This window comes from Elephas maximus, chromosome 2 (assembly GCF_024166365.1).
Source record: "Elephas maximus indicus isolate mEleMax1 chromosome 2, mEleMax1 primary haplotype, whole genome shotgun sequence".
Taxonomy (NCBI): Eukaryota; Metazoa; Chordata; class Mammalia; order Proboscidea; family Elephantidae; genus Elephas; species Elephas maximus.
Window position 1 is genome coordinate 65,695,259 of NC_064820.1, and position 17,686 is coordinate 65,712,944.

Here is a 17,686-nt window from a genome sequence, read left to right on the forward strand (position 1 = left end):
GTGATGTGGTATGAGTCACTGCATATGGGAAACTGTAGACTTTCTGTAGTTTGATTTCCTACCATTGACTAATGGTAAATATTGGATCATAACCAGAGGGCTCTAGCCCTGCTTTGGTCCCTAGGGTAGGAGTCTGCTGGAAAAGAGCAGTTATAAGTAATTTAGTAATGATTTCTATGAACACCAGAAAAAACACACTGTAAATACCCCCAAATGAGAGCTGGGACCAGCACCAGCCAAAGATGACATACCATCACTTATTTCTCTCTTGGCTCATGGGTGTAGCTAACCTCTGGGGAGGCAGAATCCTTACAGCGAAGTGCTGGGCATTTGGGATTTCAGAGATGGATGAGGCATAATCCCAGCCTTCAGAGGCTTTTTAATCAGGGAAGAAAGACAAGATGAATGTCTGAGGCAAGTGTAAACTTAACTGTGATGCTAGGCAGAACGGTATAAATGTCACAAGAAAGATCCAAAGTGTGTGAGGGGCTCAAGGAGAGAGATCACATGTCCAGGTGGGTTTTCCCAGAGGAAGTGGCACTTGAGCAAGTCCTTGAAGGAAGGGTAGGAACTTGACAAGTTGCAAGGGAAGAGCGAGGCATTTCAGGCAGCAGGAACGTCTTGAGCAAATGTATACAGTGGGGAAGCTGGGGATTATGTCGATGAACACCAGAAAAAGCAAAATGAGAGCTGGGACCAGAGAACTGGGAGCAGTCCTGCTGGAACACAATAGAGGATTTTGGTGGGAGGTGAAGCCAGAAAGTTGAATTTTTTCCAGTAGGCAGCAGGGAGCCATTTAAAGGGACTTGAGCGGGAGGGTAACACCATCGGAATTGCACTTTAGGAAGCACAGCAGCTGGGTGGAGGATGATTCGGAGGAGGAAAGGCTATAAAGACACACCAGTGAGGAGGCTCTTGTAGAGTGAAAGTGAAGAGGAGGAATAATTGACAGTGAGCCGTAAAGAGGGGCTGAGCAGGGCTTTGAATTTGCATTTCCACCCCGATATACTGAATCAAAAACTACATTTTAACGAGAGCCCCAGGTGGTTCTTATGTATAACTTCCTGGGAACTGATTAGAAATGCAAATTCTCAGCAGGAAACTTATTAAGCAAATTCTCAGCAGGGTTTGAACCAGAACAAACTGGTTCGAAGCCCTGGGGTTGAGAAAGACAAGACAGCAAGGAAACATACAGGGGAGATGCATGCAAGAGGTGAAAACAAAGCGGAGTAAAAGACGGGGTTTTAAGAATAGGTGGCAACAGTAATGGCAATTCATGGGAAGAAAAAGAACCTGGATTCTGGGGAAAGGTGGTACTTTGGGTTGGAAGTGGCCACCGGCATCCTGGTGGCGATGGAAAAGTGAGCTGGCCACCAGAAAGAAAGAAGTGAGCTGACGAGGCGGAGACAGTGGGAGGAGAACTGTTCTGGGGTGAATGGTGGAAGCTCTTCAAGAGGAAGGTCACCAAGGAGAGAGAGGGCAATGATAGGCTGTAGTGCAGGGTGTCCCTTAAACAGTTTGGAGGAAGGGAAACCCTAAAAGGAGGCAGAGAAAGATGAACTGGAGATGTTACTGGGAGAGCAGAGTGCCTGGAAAATCTGAAGGAGAGCAGTTCAAGACGGAAAGAGTGATTGTGGTATCAGAGACTACAGGTAAGAGCAAGCGGGGTCAGGCTGAGTGGGTAGCTCTGCAATCTATCTTTGAATTGGAAAGTTCAGTTAGAGCCCTCCTATCTATCAGGATACCTTAAGTCCAGACTCTAGTTCTTTACAAGACCGAGGTCTTTAAAATTACGTAATGCCAAAGGTGTTCATTTTCCTGTTCAATAGGAATTATTGTCTTCCATTAACACCCCGTTTGACCCTGAATTAGTCATTTTCCCCGTCTCTGGGGGCACTCAGTTTGTCATCTTTAATTTCTACCTCAGTAATTCTGTGTGTATATACATGAAAATGCTTGGTGTTCTATACAATATGATACAAACCTAAATGCTGTCATGGCTGTTTTTGAGGACAGAATAAAGCCCAAGTTGTATTTTACTTTTCAACCTACTTTTTTCTTCTATCGCGTTATCTTTTTATTACATTTTTTCAGGTATCTAGAGCCTCCCCTCCTTCCATAAAGATCTTCTAATTTTCCGCCCAGGCCAGGATGTGCCCAGAAGACTAACAGACGGAAATACAAAAACATAATGTCACCAAAATTTTCCTAACAAGTAAGGCAGCTATGGAAAGTCCGCCAGCCCGCGTCCCTGGAGACCAGCAGCCTGGGGCTTGTGAAGGCCTGACGAAGGGAAGAGCCAAGACCCGGAGCTCGACATCTCCCCGGCCTCGGCCCTGAGAAGGCGATTTTCTTTACACCTCCGAAGTTCTCCATCCATTTAAATACAGGCAACGAGGCAGGGCAATAACCTTAAAAAATGCGAGTGTCAAAGGAGATACGGCTTATCTCCAACAATAAAGACACTATCAGAAACACTATTTACAGTAAAAACATAAGATAGGAACAAAGTATAAGGATGTCTCTAACGTGGTAATCAAGCCTAGGGCTCGGAGATTTGACCGAGCTCTGGGGCGTGCGAAGAACAATGTCCGCAGGTTTCCTGGTTCAGACCGGGACTCGCTTCTCCGCTTTCGCTGGCGCCCAAGCTCCAGCGAGCTGCGCTCTCCGCTCGCTTTCCCTCGCCCGCCCCCCACACTCCTCTTCCCCAGGAAGATGGGCTGTTCTGACGCTGCCGGGGCAGAAGGGTGCGCGGTACGCATACCGAGCGCTTGGGCTCCCCGCAGCCCGGCGCCTGGGACGCAGCCGGGCCGCAGAGCCAAGAGCGTCCCGAGCGCGCTCCGGGCCGCCGGCCGCTGCCTGCTGAGCTGTGAGGACGCGGGTGCGCGCCCGAGGGTGCACGCGAGCTCGTGGGGTGTGTGCGCGCGCGCTCGCGGCGCGTGTGTACTCACAAAGGTGTTTGTTAAATCCACTGCCCGGGTGTAACCTGCACCTCAAGCGTGAGAAAGTCGAGCCTAGAGCAGGGGGTCTCGGAGGAGCGGCCGCTAAGGCAATGTGACGTTTCGAGTTCCCCGCTCTGCCCGGGCGGGGCGGCTTCCTGGCCCGAGGGGCTGAGGGAGCGCGAGGGCGGGGCGGCCGGTTCAGGACCCGAGTCGAGCGGTGGCGGGGTAGGTTCCGAGCGCTCGCTCGGCGCGTTTTCGATCACTTGGCTGTCTCGGCCCCCAGCCCGGCCGTGAGAACAGCGGACGCGGAGGTCGGGGCTGGGCGCGCTGCAGCCACGCGGGCACTCTCCTTCCCCAGCCGGGTCTGCAAAAGTGAAGTGGAAAACAGCCGCCAAGCGCAGCCCTCCTCCCCCTTCTCCGGCGCCGCAGTCCCGGCTGGGGGTGGGGAGAGTTCCCCTGGGCGGGCTGGAGGGGAAGCAGGGGGCCGCCTGGCCGCAGCCGCACCTCCTCCGCCTTCCTCTCCACCCCAGTTCCCCGGGCTCCACGCCGCATTTCTTTGTTTTGAAAGCACCTCCTCCGCCCAAAGGCTTTTCCCCCGGCGGGCAGGCTCCGGCGGGGGGGTGGGGGGGGTGGGGCATCCTTTCGCCGGCCCCGCCCCCGATTTAGCCCGGACCCCTCCTCCTTGCTTTCCCCCACCTCCCACTATCCCCTTTTCTCCCCCGCAGCGACCCACGAGGCGCGTCCTCACTTGTCGGACATCAAAGGGAAAGGAGCTGGAGAGGGAAGTTGAGTAGGCAGGGGGCGCTGAAACCCACCCACCTTAGGCCGGGCCCGCCGGCCCGCCCCCTCCCGCGGGAACCCTGCCTGAGCCCCGCCCCCCACGTCACAGCAGCTTGACATTCTCACAACCCACCGGGCATCCAACCCGGCCGCCCCCGCCACCCCCGTGTCCACCGAGTGCTCTATTTATGTTTCAGCCAGCGATTTGCATAGTGCCCGCCCCCGGCCCTAGGTTCCCTCTATCGGGGCCCCGCCCCAGCCTCTACGTCACGGAGGAGGCCCCACCTTTTGTGCCCGTACAAGGAGCTGTGGGCCCTAGATGGCAGCGTGGCGTCGCGGCGTGTGTGTGTCGCGCTTCCTTGTGCCGTTTATAGGGTCCCGGCACTTCCGCTGTCGGGTTAGAAGCGGCGCGGTCATGGCGGAGCGCGGACAGCAGCCTCCTCCCGCGAAACGGCTGTGCTGCCGGCCGGGTGGCGGCGGCGGGGGCGGCGGCGGGGGCAGCAGTGGCGGCGGCGGTGCGGGCGGTGGCTACAGCTCTGCCTGTCGGCCGGGCCAGCGGGCGGGTGGCGCGACGGTGGCGGCGTGCGGGGGCGGCGCGGTGTTGGGGTTGCTGCCGCCGGGCAAGACCCAGAGCCCCGAGTCGCTGCTGGACATCGCGGCGCGCAGGGTGGCGGAGAAGTGGCCGTTCCAGCGCGTGGAGGAGCGCTTCGAGCGCATCCCGGAGCCGGTGCAGCGCCGCATCGTCTACTGGTCCTTCCCCCGCAGCGAGCGGGAGATCTGCATGTACTCGTCCTTCAACACCGGCGGTGGCGCCGCGGGCGGCCCCGGCGACGACAGCGGCGGCCCTGGCGGCACGGGCGGCGGCGCGGGCGGCGCAGGCGGCGGCGGCTCCTCGTCCTCGCCGGCCGCCACCTCGGCCGCCGCCGCCGCCGCTGCCGCCGCCGGGGCCGGGACCCCGTCGGTGGGGGCTGCCGGGGCGGCGGACGGCAGCGACGAGACGCGGCTGCCCTTCCGCCGGGGCATCGCGCTGCTGGAGAGCGGCTGCGTCGACAACGTTCTGCAAGTCGGTGAGTCACGGGGCAGCCGCAGGGCCGTCTGTCCGTCCGTCAGTCCCTTTGGGGGGCCACTCGTCCCCTCCCCGGACCCTCCCCTAACCGGGCGCGCGCCCAGCACCTTCGCCGGGTCCCCTCACCGGCCCGGACGGTCCTCTCGAGCGGAGCGCCCATTTCCTCCCCGCCCCTCCCCGCCCCGTCTCCCCGGACGGGCCAGCGCGAGTGGGAAATGAATCAGCAGGACGCGCCCCAGCGCGGGGTCGGCGGGGTGGGTGTCGGGTGCTCCTAGTCCGCTCTCCTTTCCCCGCCCTCTGCTCGGGGAGCACATCCTGGAGGGCAGCTCTCCTTTATTGGGGGGCAGGCTTTGGACAAAGGCGCGGGGGGGACGGCCGGGCTCCGGCAGAGGGTGTGTATGGCGGGGCCGTGTGCGGCGGGGGAGGGGGCGCGGACCACACAGACAATGCCGGCCGGGGCCGAGCCGGCGGCCGGCCGCGCTCTGCGCTCTCTCTCTTCTCTCTTATTTGACGCTCACTTCTTTTTCTTTCTTTTTTCCTCCCCCCTACGACGTGAGGGCAGGGGAACGCACTTTAATGCCACTCGGCAGCCTCTGCTCTCAGGGGCTCGACGGGTGAGCCGGCCGCGGCGCTCCAGGGTCGCTGCGGCGTCTGGCCCAGGCGGCTCTGCCGGCCGCTCCGGGATTTAAAGGTCTTTTCCCTCGGCTCCTCCCGCGCCTGTCTCCCGAGCAGCGCAGGAGAAAGGCGGAGGCGGGGTGGACCCAGCTCTTGGGGGACCTCTGTTTTCCCGAGGACGCCCCGAATTAAAGGGCGCGAGCCCGGGAAGAAGCCAATGGCGCGTCCCTTCTCTGTCGGGCTGGCTTCAGACGGCCCCTCTGCGGGCCTCGGCGGTGCCTGGTGGCTTCTGCTGTCTCTGTTTTGTCTGGTTAGGTCGTCTTCCTCCGTGCGAACCGTGGTGAGCAGTTACAGACCTTTTTCTCGCAGCCGAATCGGAGGGAGCGCCAGGCAGGGGAGCTTCGCAGCCGCTCCCTCATCCCTCCCGGCGCGGCCCGGGGGCAGCCGGACACGACCCGGCACTTTGTTCTCATTTTCATGTTTATTTGTGCCCTTTCAGTTTTCTATCACCCTTCGCAAAGGGGAAACCAAACAAAAGATTTCTCTATTTCTTTTCAGGGTTTGTAAAGTAGAAGGGATTTGACAAAGGGAAGAGAAAGACTTGTGATTTAAGGCTGCACAGCCCTCCTTTCTCTGACAGACCATGAGAGTTTTTTTAAACACTGAGTTGAAAAGCTCCCCCACCCAATACATATATATGTATATATTTAGGTATGTTTAGATCTGTTTCAGTTATAGCTTGGGGATGTTTGAGCCAGGTTGAAAAGAACAATGCTGTAGTGAGACTCCCTTTTCCCCATATTTTTCTCGTTTGCAAACAGCATATTTTCTATCCTCTTCCTTATTACTGCCTACTTTGAATTGTTGTTATTAATACGGTACCGAATAAATAGGGATCGATTTGGAAACACCTCTGTTTCTTTGATTTTAATTTAGCCTTCAATTCCTTTTATCTTTCTCTTCTTTGGAAGTGGGGTGGGAGTTTGGATAGGGGCCCTAAGAGAGAATTAAGATTTGTTTTAATCCTATCTAGTTAATTTGAATTCTAATGTCATCTGCAAACGTGATTTTATGCATGGTCATTTATTTTCGAAAGGCAGCCCCCAGTGTTGTCTTTTCGAGGCTCAGAACCCTTTTCTTCTGTTTAGAGGGGGTTCTGCTTTTGAGGTTACCTTTATCCATTCCTTTTTTTAAAAACCTAATTAACATTCTTTAAAGTTATTCTATTTTCACTCCCCCCCGCCCCTTCTTGTTTCCTGCCGGTTTGAAACGGAATGAAGCACATCTATGGTTTCCCAGTATAGCAGACTAGAGTCTGCGAATTTTTATGGCTTGGCTGGCAGTGTTGAGTTTTTTTTTTTTTTTCCTTCTTTCCCTGTGCTTGACTCTGCTTGCAAGCAATAAGGAATGACAGGAGAGCACATAGGGAGGGTTTCTTGGCTGATTGCATTTAAGCTAGGAATTCACTGTGAAAATAAAGCCAAGGGGCGATAAATAAAAGATGCAATCTTCTCTAGGAGACAGCCACACAGCGTGGGCTTTGCCTGCTTTCATCAGTGGAAGAGGCCTGGGTGAGTAGTTATAAAAGAAAATAGTAACTTTTTGTAGAGTCCCCAAAGGGGAAGGAGGCCACTGAATGGAGTTGGCAGTGGTTGATGTGGAGTGACATGATGCTTTTCATATAGTTTGCAGAGTTGACCACTACTTCGGAAGCACTTACATACATGCTAAACAAGTCCTGTACAAATTGTGGAAAATACTCTTTTTTCCCCTCTGAGTTCTGCCAGTTTCCTTGATTTCCAAGTTGTATTATTACTTGTTGTGCCAGTCAGCTTAGAAATGGTAGGCTGTCAAATGCCGGGCAGCTGGCACTGTGAGATAGAAAACTTACGACCAGAATTTTTGTTTTTTCCTTTGTTGATGGGGAATAACCATCTAATTTAACTTTAAGTGGTGGCTGGAATTGGCATACTAATTCAGGAGGCTCATTGGATCAGTTGGTGATTTTGAGGTAGTAATCTCATTGTTTCAGAACCTGAAATGGAAAAGAACTGATAACTTTCTTGATAGCACCATGAGCAGTTTCTGATATTGCAGAATTACAAGTTTGTTTATACAGGAAGTATTCATTGACTTTTATAGACATGACTGAATTACAGCTACAATACGGGAAAATGAGTTGTTGGACTTTGTTTTATGTCTATAATGTTGAAGATTATTTAAGGATTGGACTGGGACTTGCCAGAAGTTAAGCTTACTTGCTAGTTGTTATTTTTCATCTCGTAAATTTTAAGAAGAAACTTAAAGAATAAAAAACCTTTGGTATAGTAGTTGTAAGCAGTATTTAATTGGAACAGAGTTATCCATCAGTTGATTATAGAAAAGTTTTAGGGAAAGTGTGGCTTATTTTTTTAAACTTCTTTTTTAAACTAATGATACTGGAAGGAACTGTCTCTGAAGATGCTTGTGTGTAAATGTTACCAATATCAGTTAAGTGGTGGTTTAGAAGTCACATAAATTTGGGGACACCTCGGAAGAGCTTTGCTAATACGACCTGAAACTCCAGTTACAAAAGAAAAGACGGATAAATCTGATTGCATAAAAATTTGTATAGGGCCAAAAACGTCGTAAACTGAGACAAGTATTTAACTTCGTTAAGTATTTGCAGCACATCTGACCAAAGGCTGGTTTTCTTGACAGAAGACTCCTACAAATCAGTTAAAAAAAAAAAAAAAAAGGTGAATATCAGAATAGAAAAATGGGTAACACGTTTCACAGAAGAAATGCAAATGGCTAATAAGCTTAAAAGGTTTTTACTTTTATATAAAAAGATATAAATAAAGATGAGGTGCTGTTGTCATTTACCACATTGGTGAAGACTAAAAAGATGGGTAGACAATAGCCACATGGGTTGAGGAAGTGGGAGAAGAGGACGTCTCCTACACTGCTGCTTGGCATAGTCTCTTGGTGTCATTTCTAGGAATTTGAATTTAGCCTTGGATGCATTGATATTAACGCACAAAGATGTTTTGTGCGGTGATACTCATTGCAGTAAGGTTTGCAATGCTGAAAAGCTGGAGTCACTCTAAATTTCTTACCAGAAGGGAACTGGTTAAGGACTCAGTGGAATACTATGCAGCCATGAAAAACAACTGAAGTAGATTTATATATGCTGACAAGGAAAAGTGACCAGAATGTTTCATTTAAAAATAAGCCAAGAACTGTTTATATATGTTGTTTGTGTTTAAGATAAAAAAAGATACATTCCCATGTGGATGGCATAAACATATCTAGAAGGCCACACAAGCAACCATTGAATAGTGGCTACCTTTGGAGAGAGGAAGGTGCCCTGGTGGTGCAGTGGTTAAGCACTCACCTGCTAACCAAGAGGTTGGTGGTTTAAACCCTCTAGCTACTCCATGGAAGAAAGATGTGGCAGTCTGCTTCCGAAAAGATTACAGCCTTGGGAACCCTATGGGGGAGCTCTTTTCTGTCCTATAAGGTCGCTGTGGTTTGGTCGGAAAGGGACAGTCAAGTCAATGGGCAGAGTTGGAGGTAGGAGTTTACTGTATACCTTATGTGTATCTGTATGGTTGAATTTTTTTTCCTTAAAACTGGAAGCATATACTTCTGTAATAAAAAATCTTGGAAAAATTGTTCCTGAGTTTATTTTTTTTTAATTTAAGAGTGTGTCTGTGAAGTGTGCTTCTCTTCTTCCTGAATACTTGGTTTACATTCATTTTTTTTGTTCTGAAACAGTTTATTTGTGACTAGTTTTTTAGAAGAAGGAAATGTCTAAGCATTATTTAGGGTCTTTTGTGTGTGAAGGAAGGAGATAAGTTTTAAAAGAACTAGCTGTTTTTTTTCTGGTTACTTTTGGGAGAAGAGAATTTTGTCGGGAATTTGATTAATACTTTAGTAATGGAAATCCTCAATGAGATGGATTGACACAGCAGCCACAGCAGTGGATTCAGAACAGCTTCAGTCGTGAAGATGGCACAGGACTGGGCAATGTTTTAGTCTTTTATACAGAAGGTTACCCTGAATTGGAGCTGACTGAACATTCTTAAGGTCTTTTCAGATTTATAACTTAAAATTTTGTTTTTTTGGTGGGGGGTGGGTCACAAGACAGTAAGAGGGAATCACTGAAATGGATAAAACATTTTAATTAGATAATTTATTGGCCTTCCTTTGAGTGTTTTGATTTTCTTTACAGACTGGAGACTTCTATATAAGATGTGATTCTAAATGCACCCTCGGAATTGGGTGTTTTGATGACAGTACATTTCATTGAATGTGTTTTCAAGGTTAAAATTACAATATAGAACAATTTTGGATCTTTTTATACCTTTTGATTAATGAAAAAGTACACGAAAGAAGAAATTCTGAAACCAGTTGCATACATATTTTTTATCATGTTCTTTTTATGTGAGTTGTTTGCTTTGTTTACAATCTTGTTTTGAAAGTACCTGCAAACGTCATATGAGGTTGGCATTATTCTGAGGGAAGTTAAATTCTCAATTTTAGGTGAGGAAACCTTGGGATTTGTTATAATGCTTAGTTCCCAGATGGCTTGTATTGGTCCAGTGAGGAAATCTCAGTCTTCCGGGAACAGAATGGTTTTCATATCCAAAGAGTTTACCAATAATGGAAGGTAGAATTACAGATTTGAGTTAAGCAAACATTTCTTGCCACACAGTTGTTTTATCGGTATACCCTTAGATTGAAGAGGAAAAGGCCATCTCCGTTTTGTTTCTACTGCGCATTGCATTTCATCATTTTTGCAGTTGTGAGACTTAGATGTTTTTCCTTTTAAAATGTCAGGATGCCCGTGGAGCATGTCCTTTAGTAGAAGAATTATTGCAATTAATTGAACAATTTAAGTCATTGTCTTTAGTACATCCTAGCCAATTTTCAAGATGTTTATCCTGGGCCTCTTTACTTTTCACAATGGCCAATCAATTGCTATCTCAATTTGAACTCTAAATGTTTTATCTGGAAAGATGTAGGCCAGCATATCTTTTCTGCTCATACTTATATTAAAGGTTTAGTTAAAAACGTGAGATTTCAGCTAGTAATATGTTCCGTGAACAGGATGGCAGCAGAGGAATGACTGATGTTTTAAGAAAGCTGTTCCTTTAAAAAAAATAAATGATTTGATTTGTACTATTTCCACAAGCTTACCCGCTTTACATTTTTGTTTTAGACCGTAGGTCAGTTTTTTTCACTGAGGCAAATTGAATTTGGTACTTTTATTTTAAGAAACATATCTAACATACATATGATAAAGCAAACTCATTCAGCGTTAGAAATTTTTATAGCATTAAACTTGAACTGTGGCTGACCTTCAACTGTTACATTTAAGAGGACACATATCCTAGAAAAGAACACAGAGGATAGGTAAGTTTACATATCCTAGAACCAAAGCAGATTATAGGCAAGTATTTTTTAAATAGTAATAAACTGCATGAAATCCACAAGTCCATTTTAGTTACCTTTCAAATTGTCATACTATAACTCTGAAAAAAGAAAAAAAAACAGTTTTCTTTAATTTTTTGACATATTTTAAATTTTGGGGGATTACTGTAAATTTGAAAAAAGTGAGTTATTTCTTCCTTTAAATGGGTGGGAAGGCTCTTAATCCCCTGAAAAATCGGTATCAAATGATAATTTGGAGAAACATGTTACATGGATTTGTCCCATGAAAAGAGGCTTGTGTTTCTTAGTCCTAGCCAGACTCTCTCAGAAATGTGTGGGTTAGATTTGTTAAAAACAAAACAAATCAAGAAACCCGGTATCTTTCAGTTTTTCCTTTTAGTGCCCTGTGTTCTGCTAAGAAAATGCTTCATACATGGTTTTCAGTTCTTTAAAAATAGGATGTTTCCTTTATTACTTTTTTTTCAGCTGGTAAAGGTAGCTAAAGCAAGCTGGTTTTCACTTTGAATTTATTTAATGTCATTGTGGTTGACTTTCAGCTGATAGTGAACTCTGTTGCCAAGGGCATGTTAAATGTTTTGTATGTGTGGAATTCTTAAGCGACAGCTTGTTTTGTGACAGTATAGCTGTGTCTTTATATATGTACATTTTAAACAAATTTGGTGTTCACAAGCAAGCAGGGAAAAAGAGGAGAAAAGTGAACCCAGATGTCGTCTAGATTATTGCTACGCCAGGCATATTCCAGTGACTAGTGTATACTGTATACCGATGCATTTGTTTTATTTCTTCCCCAAACAGAATATGCTAAAAGCTGAGAAGCTGTTTTTCTAAAATACTCTTGCTTAGGTAGCTGTTATCTACCTATGAAGATTTTAGGGCTAAAAAGATAACATTAATTTCAGCTTCTCCCGTTGTATTGTTGAGAAAACGGATGCCAAGACATGCTGAGTAAATGGCCCAGAGTGGCACAGTAAATGACAGAGTTAAATGTTGAATTTGGGTTTTTCCATTGCTTGAGCTGCTCAGGCAGTTTCTTAAATGTGAATTGACCGGGTGTTGGAGAGATGATTTGGCTAACGTTTTACTGGATATTATAAAGTATTTCTTAGTGAGCATTTTAGTTTCAGGCTAAATTCTAATGATTTCACTTCAGCAATGATTCTAGATTGCTAAATACATGCTAGTGTAAAATATTTGTAGGCATTTGGAAGCTGTAGTGATATTCTAAGGTGAGGTTAGAATTCAGGAAGAGTTAGTTACCATTGCTGACTGTACAAGGCTGTGCAGCTGTCTGAGTGTACGTGAATGTGCGTGCATGCTCACGTCATAATTTACTGAAAATTTAAAATGCTTATCCAGAACAACAGAAGTTAATAAGACTGAAAACTGGACTGCTCTGAATTTAGTCTGTCTGTGAAAACTTGTCCGGTAGTGTCTGTTCAGGACCTGTTCTGTACATATCTCATGTTTTTTTTTTTTTAATATGCTACACCCCCATCCCCAGTAAATAGTAAAATACCAACTGTACCCCTTATGCATGTACCTGTACACACTTCTTTGACCTAATTGATGTTGCCTCAAAATGTTAGTAACCTCTCTCACCTTTAAAGACTTTCTGTATGATTTGGGGTTTTTGGCTTCTTTGGAAGCTGAACGTGAGTTACAGTGAGATTCTTAATACTGCTAGAACACTCGCTGGTAGTAGTAGTAGTAGTAATAACAACAGCTAACACTTTAATACACTTAACCATGTGCTAGATACTGCTTTAAGCACTCTATATCTCTTAGCAACAGCCCTATGAGGTAAGCACTGTTATATTCTTATTTTATAGATGAGGAAACTGCAGCACAGAGAAAATAACTCGCTCAAGATCTCACAGCTGATAAATGAGGGAGCCAGATACAGGCTCCCTGGCTCAAGAGTTGGTGCTCTTATCCTCTAAGCAATACTGCTCTTGATGATGCATGATTAACTGTTCTAGACAGTTCATCTTTAGGTTTATAGTTGCTACTTTCTGGAGTGACTTTCACCATGGTAGGAATTTTAAAATGTGATCATACCTCTGATTTTTTTTTTCTTTAAAAAGTGTTTTCAAAATTTACCTTCAAAAACTCTGCATTTTAAAAATGCTTTTTATGAATGAATTTCAGCTCTGGAGAATGGTTGTGCTGCTGATTTTGATTATCTTCCGTGTGACATTTTTAACTTGAAAAGAATAACTCGCAGGTTAGATTTAATTATAGTATTTATGCAGCAAAGTTATTTTCTCAAAATAAGCTTAGGGAATTATGTATTTATCTCATTTTAAGGCCCTTTTTAAATGTTGTGATTAAAAATTGTACTATATCTAGTTGTTGGTAAAGACATCGACATTCTTTGAAAGAGATAGTTTTATCTGTGCAGTTACTGTTGTTAGGAGCCATTAAGTCGATTTCAGCTCATGGCAAACACTAATGTTAATTGGAAGGATGCAGTAGAACCTGCCAGTAAATTTAAACTTTTACTAACCAGGTATGCTGATCAGATAAATTGAAAGCTCGTTTAGTAAATTAACATTCTTAAAATTCGGGCTACTCACTGCTTGATCCTGCCTTATTTAACAGTCTGTTTACTTGAAGCATTTTTCATTGTTAATTGGTGTTAGATCTCTAACATTGGGTTGTACTATACAGAAAATGGGCCTAAGAAGATAGTATATAGAATGAGTTCCCGGGAGCAAGTTTTAAGTTCTCATTTATAGTTGTACTGGTACAATTATTTAGAATTCCTCATGTGCCAAGTGGTACCTTTTAAATGCTTGCTAGAATTTTTATAAACGGAGTATGTTGTCATGTGCCATCCAGTGGATTCTGACTCATAGCAACACTATGTGACAGAGTAGAACTGGCCAGAGGGTTTCCTAGGCTGTAATCATTATGGGAACAGATCGCCAGGTCTTTTCTCCAACTGCTAAACGTTCAGTTAGTAGTTGAGCACTTAGCAGATGACCAGGAATCCTAAACAAAGTGTAAACCAAAAACCAAATCTGTTGCCATCAAGTAGTATGCAACTCATAGCGACCATATAGGACATAGTAGAAGTGCCGTATAGGGTTTCCGAGGTTGTAATCTTTTCGGAAACAGACTGCCACATCTTTCTCCCACGGAGCCTCTGGTGGATTTGAACCACTAACCTTTCGGTTAACTGCTGCACCACCACGGCTCATAAATGAAGTATCCTCCTGCCTTGAGCCGATTTTGACCCTATGAGAGAGTAGAACTGCCCCACAGGGTTTCGAAGCCTGTAATCTTTATCGAAGTAGACTGCCACATCTTTCTCCTTAGGAGCAGCTGGTGGGTTCAAACCTCTGGCCTTTTTGGTTGGCAGCCGAGTGCTTTAACCACTGCGCCACTAGGGTTCCTTACACAAAGTATTAAAAAAAGACCCAAACCAAAGCTATTGCCATCAAGTCGATTCCGGCTCATAGCATTCTTACAACACAGTGGAACTGCTCCATAGGGTGTCCAGGGAGCAGCTGGTAGATTCAGACTGCAGACCGTTTGGTTAGCAGCCAAGCTCTTAACCACTGTACTACCTGAAGGGCAGAGCTTAGAACCTCTTCTGGTGTTCATATTGACCTTTCTTAGGAAAGGGCCTTAGAGGTTGATGACAGTACTATTATTTGGTCATTGCTGAACCTTCGTTCCTGCTATCCCTTAATCATTTCTGCAAAGAAGGTGGTCTTGATTTTTATAAATAACTTGTCATAAAATAAAACCCTAAAACTCAAGTACCAAAATATTGTAATCTGATTGTTATGAGCAAATTGTTTGGTATGCTAGCCCCATTTCTTTAGGATTTAAAATTTTTAAGGGTTCTTAAAGCTTTCTTAGCATTTAGGGTTTTGTACTCATAATACCATCTCATAGTTCTTGTTTCCTTCCTCCCCAAGTATCACCTGTGTAATTTTTGTGTGGAGCCCTGGTGGCATAGTGGTTAAGAGCTCAGCTGCTGACCAAAAGGTCAGCAATTTGAATCCACCAGCTGCCCCTTGGAAACCCTATGGGGCAGTTCTACTCTGTCCTGTAGGGTCGCTATGAATCTGAATTGACTCGACCGCAATGGGTTTTTGTCTGATATCCTTCAGCCCAGTTGCTTGCCTAGTCTTCTGGAGATTTTGGTTTATACTCTCTCTAAAACAAAAACAAACAAATCTCAAATCTGTTGCTGTTGAGTATAACTGCCCCATAGGGTTTCCAGGGTGCAGCTGCTGGACCTTTTGGTTAACAGCCGAGCTCTTAACCACTGCACCACCGGGGCTCAGTACACTCTTTAGGCCATGGTAAAGCCATGGTCTGAAGTGACCAATGGTTGCATTGTACTTATGGTGCAATCACGTAAGATTTGAAGTTAGGAGATGGGGGGGAGGCTTTGAACCTATCTGTCTCAGAGCTTCAGCGTCTTTCTTTCTGTCCTTCCTGCCTCCCCTCCAACCTTCCCTGTCTCCTCTTCTTCATTCCTTTTTTTGGGGGTGGTGTGGGGTGGGGAGGAGGAGGGAGTGGTTGAAAAAAAGGACAAGAAATCTGAATATGTAGGAAATACCAACCCAGAGAGTATATTCCATTCCCTTCGTTCCCTGCAGTTGTCACCCCCCTGCACCCCCACCCCCAATTTAGGGAAATAAACTTGAGGTCAGAAGGACCTGTGTGTTCCAGCTGCTGCTTAGCTATTTTTAGCCACACCCTACATCAGGCTGGCACCAGACCATGATGGCACAGGGCCAGCTCGTTGTGGGACTGCTGGCAAATGTCAAAAACCTAACTTTTCAGTTATTAAACTGAACTAATTTTCAGACGTTCTGTCCCATGGTATTCTACTTACCTGTACTTTTTTGAAATGGTACATGCATGTTTTCTTTAAGAAAGTAATGATTTTTAATAGTAGTAATCACAATCTTGAAATATGTAACATATAGTTTAAATATTTTAGATAGGAGAAAGATTTAAGAATTGCTTTATCAAGTCAGACTTATATCAAGGTCAATAATTACGATTTTGTGGTGGCATCAAGAGGTATGAAATTTGCCTGATTTATTTAAATGCCTTGGGCATCTTTTAATTTTCTCACTGCTGTTGAAGAGTCTGAATTGGTTTATATAATTACAGATGCCATCAGATATTTTTTCTAAAATGTGTTGTTTTTTCTGTAGTTGTCAATGTTCTCTTTGCTGACACACATTTGTGTGTATTTAGGTTTGGTTAATGCTGTAGTAATATGTTTAACAAATAAAAAACCTTTCTGTTTATTCATACTAGTAGAAAGTAACTAGGTTTTGGTCTAATTATCAGTATTTAGGTCTAGATCTTATAGACTTTCAAGCAGATCGTATTTGCAAACTGAGTTTTAAACTCTTGGGTGCACGTGTGAATTTAAGAACTAACTTGATTACCATTTACAGTCAAAATGAAAACGTTGTATTTTCTGGAAAGAAGTAAAAAGAATGTCACAGTGTAAACGTGTATCTTTGGAGGGGACTCCGTTAAGCGGAATGATGAATTACAGATTTCTAGTTTTTCTATAGTGTACTGAGGATACGTTAGGGATGATTGGCAGTTCGAATCCATTACTTGCTGCTTGAAACCGTATGGTTTCTGCCCTGTAGGGTCGCTATGAGTTGGAATCAACTTGATGGCAGTGGGTTTGGTTTTTTGTCCTTTGTGGACTGTATGTACTGGGAATATGAATAGAAACAGTGATGATGACTATTTGCTTATCCACTGCATAGTGGCGTAATATACTTAGATCTGTTGGATGGCATAACAACATTTAGTCACTGCATTGATCTGATGTCCTTCTTAAGGTCGCACAAAATAATTGGCCAAAAATAACTAGAAATAGAATCAAATTGCTTTTTCTTCACTTTGTCTTTAAGGTAGTTATTGGATTAATTTTGCTGAATTCACTTTTGTGAAATAAGCTCAAGTTAAGGGATCTAGTGAAACGTGAATTGCTGGTCTGATAACATACAGAAGGCAGATTAGTTGTAGAGTTTATTCAAACCCTTACATGTTTAAGCAAGAGATGCTTATATTGTGGATAAAAGCAGGTTGGGCACTTGCTGCTGCTGACTCAAGAGCATTTTATTTCTTTTACTTGGGGTGAAAACAAAAAAAATTCGTTAGGAAATACAAGACTTATCTTGGCGGATAGAGTACCAAGTGTGTTGAATTGAATCATAGTCTCTTTTGTTAGAGGTTATGGTAACCCAAACCACTTGTGATCAGTCAGTTCTGACTCATGGCGACCCCTTGTGTGTCAGTAGAACTGTGCTTCATGGGATTTTCAGTGGCTGGTTTTTGGAAGTTGATTGCCAGGCCTTTCTTCTCAGGTGCCTGTAGGTGGACTCAAATTCAGTTAGCAGCCGAGAGTATTTACTCTACCACCCAGGGACTACTTGAAGGCTATGGTAGGTATATCAAAAATGGTTCAGAGCTAGATTTGTGTATCTTTTTATGTGTGTATATATGTATGTATATACATACACACATATGTATAATTTAATGATGCACACACACACAAAAAAAACCAAACCCGTTGCCACTGAGTCCATTAAGACTCATAGCTACCCTATAGGACAGCGTAGAACTGCCCCCTAAGGTTTCCAAGGAGCAGCTGGTGGATTTGAACTGCCAACCTTTTCGTTAGTAGCCAAATGCTTAACCATAGAACATTGTAATTTGCTGCATGTTTTGTGGACCCTTAATGTAATTTAGATTTTGTTTAGGTGAATCATATAAATGATATGCGCTCTAGTTTAATTATCAAGCTTCATTAAAACCAAAACCCACAAGGTAGTTTGACTAGTGC

The 17,686-nt window shown here is 44.9% G+C and overlaps 1 protein-coding gene across 1 annotated transcript in view; it reads left to right on the forward strand.

Annotated features, from left to right (window-relative positions):
• Positions 1-4,137: 4,137 nt before the first annotated feature.
• ZSWIM6 (zinc finger SWIM-type containing 6) overlaps positions 4,138-17,686 on the forward strand; it is a 216,422-nt gene continuing 202,873 nt past the window's right edge. Inside the window, exon 1 of the mRNA XM_049864131.1 lies at positions 4,138-4,789. Coding sequence (XP_049720088.1) covers positions 4,138-4,789 — 652 coding nt within the window. The remainder of the gene's footprint in view (positions 4,790-17,686) is intronic.